This window comes from Bombina bombina, chromosome 1 (genome assembly GCF_027579735.1).
Source record: "Bombina bombina isolate aBomBom1 chromosome 1, aBomBom1.pri, whole genome shotgun sequence".
Classification (NCBI taxonomy): domain Eukaryota; kingdom Metazoa; phylum Chordata; class Amphibia; order Anura; family Bombinatoridae; genus Bombina; species Bombina bombina.
The window spans coordinates 101,958,144-101,964,143 of record NC_069499.1 but is presented as its reverse complement, the minus strand read 5'-3'; the positions used below and the strand labels follow the sequence as shown (position 1 = coordinate 101,964,143).

Here is a 6,000-nt window from a genome sequence, read left to right as displayed (position 1 = left end):
GAAACTAGTTAGTATGAGCCATTTGTTTTTGTTCAGTTGGTTACAAATTATCCCTGTGTCAGCAATAAACATAAAGCCCAATTAGTCCATGCTGATTGCATCCGATGAGTCAGTTCTGGACCTTAACAACTGTGGGTGTCACTAAGATTCATATCAAGGATGCAGAGTGGCCCTATTAGGAGGGACGTTATGGCGCTGTAAATACTTTCTTTTAGATGACATAAAGAACAATTTTGAGCATCATGCCCCTTAAAAGTATTTTCCAGGCTCTCCAGCCTCACCTTATTGCTGTTCGTATCTCTCCTAAATGAAACAGCTGCACAGAATAATATAGAAATTATTGAAAAAGTGGAGGGAGAATTTGCAGTCATGAGACCCTCATCTGATAGAGACTTCTTTCATATGAGTTAAAACATGCTCCTAGCGATCATTGAGAGAAAAGTGAATGCTCTAAACATGTTAGGATAAATTATTGTAAAATAAACTTGGGGAAACAAACAAGTTCGCCTTGCTCGCTCTGAAAAATATTCACACACACTTGAAACCTTCTCATAGCTCATCTTTCATCTGGTAACAGCTGTCTTGATGTAAAAATGACAATTATGTAAAAGGACACTGTACTTCAAATCTGTCTGTCATCCATATAAAAGATCATCATCTAAACATTTTACATTCGTTTTTAAATGGTAATTGAAACTAATACAGCTGTATCTGTTGTGTGCATCCTGCTAATGCTCAAAAAGGTACTTCCTGTCTTAATGCTCATTGGTTGATAAGTACTTCCTGATAATGTTCACTTAGCAATAGTAGGAAGTTCCTACAATAAACAGTGGTACCAAGTACTCAACGAATACAGCTTTTATGCCTACATGTTTACATTCGGCTCTTTCATATAGATAACGGAATGTTATTGAGTACAGTGCTGCATAAGATTTATAAAAATGGGGAGGTGAGAAACTGAACATAACTTGAATTGTTTTTTCTACGCTAATATTTTTACCTGTGGATATTTTTTGCTTTAATTTGCATGCAGTATTACATTTAGCAAAAATGAGACTTTAGCTATTTTATCCATTTAGGGAAATTCAGCTTTAAAGGGACATTATACACTCATTTTTTCTTTGCATAAATGTTTTGTAGAAGATCTATTTATATAGCCCATAAAGTTTTTTTTAATTTTTTTATTAAATGTATAGTTTTGCTTATTTTTTAATAACATTGCTCTGATTTTCAGACTCCTAACCAAGCCCTAAAGTTTTATTTGAATACCGTCAGCTACCTTCTCCAGCTTGCTCCTGTTTGTGTAAAGGGTCTTTTCATATGCAAAAGAAGGGGGAGGGGGGGGGGGAGTGTTTTATTTCCCATTTGCAGTGGGCTTTCCAACTCCCTTTTCAACAGAGGTAAACTGAGAGCTTCTAAGTAAGTTTTTAAACAGTTTTATACTGGATTTTTATATCAGTATCTGTGCATCTAATTCTTTATAGTAGTGTCTATTACATGCAGTTATATGAAAATGAGTGTATATTGTCCCTTTACTCATGTGAGTTTTTTATGTAAACCATTTGCTTGTTTTTCATGAAAGATAATTAGATTATCTGAGAACCCTTGTGTAGATCAGCTGTCTGCATCAACACAAGATTATTAGAATTAAAATGACATTTTATAGGTATAAACTTGTGGAACTGCATAACTGTTACTATTAACCATTAATTATCTTTTTTTGTACCTTTTCAGAGTTGGTTAATAAAGGGGCATGATGCAGCATTACTAATAAGCTGACTAGAAAATATCACATGAACATCTCCTTGTAAAAATATATAAATGGACTTTATGGAACTGATTTACAACGCTTGCGGATGCAGCTGTTTCCGCATGAGCCTTTAGGCTCGCCAGAAACAAAAGTTAAGAAGCAACGGTGAAAAGACCGCTGCTCCTTAACTCATTTGCCACCTCTGAGGTGACGGACAGCAGTCATCCCGATCCGATCGGAATGATTGACACCCCCTGCTAGCGGCCGATTGGCCACAAATGTGCAGGGGGCTGCATTGCACAAGCACTTCACTAGAAATGCTTGTGCAATGTTAAATGATGTTGGGCGGACATGTTCGCCACAGCGAATCATGTCCGTCCGACATTACATAAATCTACCCCTAAGCATCTATTCAAGATGCTTGTACCAGGACTCGCAATGGAGCGTTCATATAGCACTTTATTTTCCTCCTTACAATAAGAAAGTATTCTATTAAATCTCATTAGATTATTTTGAAATCCCATGTGAACTCCACACTGATGAAGCTGATTTGGTTGCTTTTTTTGCCCACCATGCTGATGACAGTAAAAGCAGTAGTTTGAATCACACTCTAGTTAACTGAAAAAATCTTGAGGTAAAATAACTTCCTTTTTTACATACAGATGTGCATGTGACAATTTCTTGTCAGCTTTTTTGCAGTTATGCTGCATCACTTTCAAATTATTTAGCATATAGTTAACATGTCCCTTTAAATATTTTTATAAAAATAAAATGAACGCCATAATAGACATTCTACCTAACAAAAGCTACCCAAATAAAGGTATAACACCAGGGGTCATAGTTAATAGGAAAAAAATGGAATCTAATTGAACAGATGATTCATAAGAAAACATACATCAAAAAAATTCTGTTTTCAACAATATTTATGTGACCAATAGAATGCAATGTTTGCAGCTGAGATATTAATACTGCAATAGTGCATCATTTGCTTTGTACTGATACGATAGGCTGCATGCAGCAATCACCCCCTTGCATTTACTGAGCAGTCAGTGCTGCAGAGTACAGAACTTTCAGTCTCTGCAGGTAGTTGCCTTGATCTAATGCTTTCTCCAGTGCTTATTTCATATGATTCAGTCTTTACAACCTTGGCACACTTTATAAATGCAAAGCAAGAATCTCTCACCCTCATGAAGTCCTTGTATGTGTTCTCACTGGCAAAGCAGTATAACAGTGGATCAGCCAGTGCATTAAGGCTAGTCAGCAGCAGAGAAAAATGGTAAAAATTAAATATACCAGCAGCAAAGACACAGTTTTTCTCAAAGAGGCTTCGGATGACCACAAGAACATGATATGGTCCAAAGCAGACCATGAAGATAATGACAGTGCTGAGCACCAGCTGCTTGATGTGAATTTTTTTCTTGGCCTGAGTTCCTTGGCTATTTTCTACTACTTTAAAAATACAACGGTAAGAAAAAAGCAGCAAAAAAATAGGGAACAGAAACCCGGCAAAGAACCTGTAGTAATTGATACTGTGCTCCCACGATTTTATGGGATAATGTTCAAAGCAGACAATGTGGCTTTCTGGGTCCTTGCTGACTTCTCCATGTTCAAAGAAGAAGTAGCTAGTCAGTAATTCTTTGAGCCAAATTACTGCACTGACGATAAGTGCAGCCTTCATTGTCCTCAGGTGTTGAAATTTAAAGGGATGGACCAAAGCCAAGTAACGGTCAACTGAGATGCAGCAGAGGAAACCAATGCTAATATATATGTTTTCATACAGAAGAATGCCACATATCCTACACATAGTTTCATTGTATGTCCAGTTATCATGCTGCAAAACATACTGTAGCCAAAAAGGCAATGAGAAAATGTAGAGAAGGTCAGCTACTGTAAGGTTGCACAGGTATATTCCAAGCTCGTTTTGGGATTTGATCTGTAAATAGCCATAATACAATGACAAGCAGTTGGCAGGAAGACCAAAACTAAGAACAATAATGTACACGACAGGAAAAAGCGTCTGGTGTATTGCATGGTCAATAACACAAAAAGTAGAATTACTCTCTGTAATGTTCTCCATGTCACAGCATAAAAAATGTGATTTCTATGTTGACGTCTTGAGTCATATTGTCTTACTGTGCAGATTCCTTGCTTGGTATCATCATATCCTCTTTATCAACATTATGTTGAGATTCAGCTATTACAAACACCTATAAGAAAAAAAAAGTTATCATTCTTTAATGTTATACATATAAAATGAAAACGTTTATAGAAACTACATCAAGATGGTTTTCTATGTAATACATCATATTTACTGGTATTTATGTAGCCTTGCACCATTTGGAATAGATAGTTATTTCCCATAAATCTTTGTTATTATTCAGTTAAGGTAGTTCTATTTCGGCCTTCAATTTGGGGTACTTGTGAGGAAAAGCAAGGGGAATCATTTGTGTGGTAGCAGGGTGTTACTGCATCACTTTATTTGCTGGACTTATTTCTACTATATCCCTATTTTAATCCCTTGTCTTTATGAACATATTCAACTTTTTTTTTCTTTTCAACAAGCTTAAAGAAAAGTCAGTTGGAATGTTGGTGCATTATAAATAGACCTGGAAATGTATTTAGTATCTCAACATGTTAGTGAAAAGGCACCCTAGAATACTATAGGCATTTAAAACTAAGTTCTCCCCTCAATAAAGTCTAAAGTACTGTATTTATGAATGTACAAAGAGATGCTTAGACATGCATTGACATTCATTCATCTGCGATTTTGGCATGGTTTGTTTTAGTATATTTTAACTGGTGCAATACAGGGGGAAACAGTGTAAATAATTTTAAGGGGATAGCTGAGCAAAGGATTTTAATTTAAAGTTAATATAATGTCACTGAAAAGCAACATATTGCTTTGTTTCTTTCTTAATAACATATATATATATATATATATATATATATACACAGTATCCCAAAAAAAGTGAATACACACCTCACATTTTTGTAAATATTTTATTATATATTTCCATGTGACAACACTGAAGAAATAACACTTTGCTACAATGTAAAGTAGTGAGTGTACAGCCTGTATAATAGTGTAAATTTGCTGTCCCCTCAAAATAACTCAACACATAGCCATTAATGTCTAAAAGGTTGACAACAAAAGTGAGTACACCCCTAAGTGGAAATGTCCAAATTGAGCCCAAAGTTGTCAATATTGTGTGTGGCCACCATTGTTTTCCAGCACTACCTTAAACCTCTTGGGCATGGAGTTCACCAGAGCTTCACAAGTTGCCACTGGAGTCCTCTTCCACTCCTCCATGATGACATCACAGAGCTGGTGGATGTTAGAGACCTTGCACTCCCCCACATTTCGTTTGAGAATGCCTCACAGATGTTCAATAGGGTTTAGGTCTGGAGACATGCTTGGCCAGTCCATCACCTTTACCCTCAGTTTCTTTAGCAAGGCAGTGGTTGTCTTGGAGGAGTGTTTGGGGTCATTATCATGTTGGAATACTGCCCTGTGGTCCAGTCTCCAAAGGGAGGGGATCATGCTCTGCTTCATTATTTCACAGTACATGTTGGCATTCATGGTTCCCTCAATGAACTATAGCACTCCAGTGCCGGCAGCACTTATGCAGGCCCAGACCATGACACTCCCACCACCATGCTTGAATGTAGGCAAGACACACTTGTCTTTGTATTCCTCACCTGGTTGCCGCCACACACGCTTGACACCATCTGAACCAAATTAGTTTATCTTGGTCTTATTGGACCAAAGGACATGGTTCCAGTAATCTATGTCTTAAGTCTGCTTGTCTTCAGCAAACTGTTTGCAGGCTTTCTTATGCATCATCTTTAGAAGAGGCTTCCTTCTGGGACAACAGCCATGCAGACCAATTTGATGCAATGTGCGGCGTATGGTCTGAACACTGACAGGCTGACCCCCCACCCCTTTAACCTCTGCAGCAATGCTGGCAGCCCTCATACGTCTATTTTCCAAAGACAACCTCTGGATATGCCGCTGAGCATGTGCACTTAACTTCTTTGGTCGACCATGGCGAGGCCTGTTCTGAGTGGAATCTGTCCGGTGAAACCACTGTATGGTTTTGCCCACCGTGCTGCAGCTCAGTTTCAGGCTATTGGCAATCTTCTTATAGCCTAGGCCATCTTTATGTAGAGCAACAATTCTTTTTTCAGATCCTAAGAGTTCTTTGCAATAAGGTGCGATGTTGAACTTCCAGTGACCAGTATGAGAGAGT

At 37.7% G+C, this 6,000-nt stretch overlaps 1 protein-coding gene across 1 annotated transcript in view; it reads right to left on the bottom strand.

Moving 5' to 3' along the window:
- Positions 1–1,346: 1,346 nt before the first annotated feature.
- The window catches only part of GPR68 (G protein-coupled receptor 68), a 109,988-nt gene continuing 105,334 nt past the window's right edge, over positions 1,347–6,000 (bottom strand). Inside the window, exon 2 of the mRNA XM_053697557.1 lies at positions 1,347–3,957. Within this exon, the coding sequence (XP_053553532.1) occupies positions 2,772–3,827 (1,056 nt within the window). The 5' untranslated portion in view covers positions 3,828–3,957 and the 3' untranslated portion in view covers positions 1,347–2,771. The remainder of the gene's footprint in view (positions 3,958–6,000) is intronic.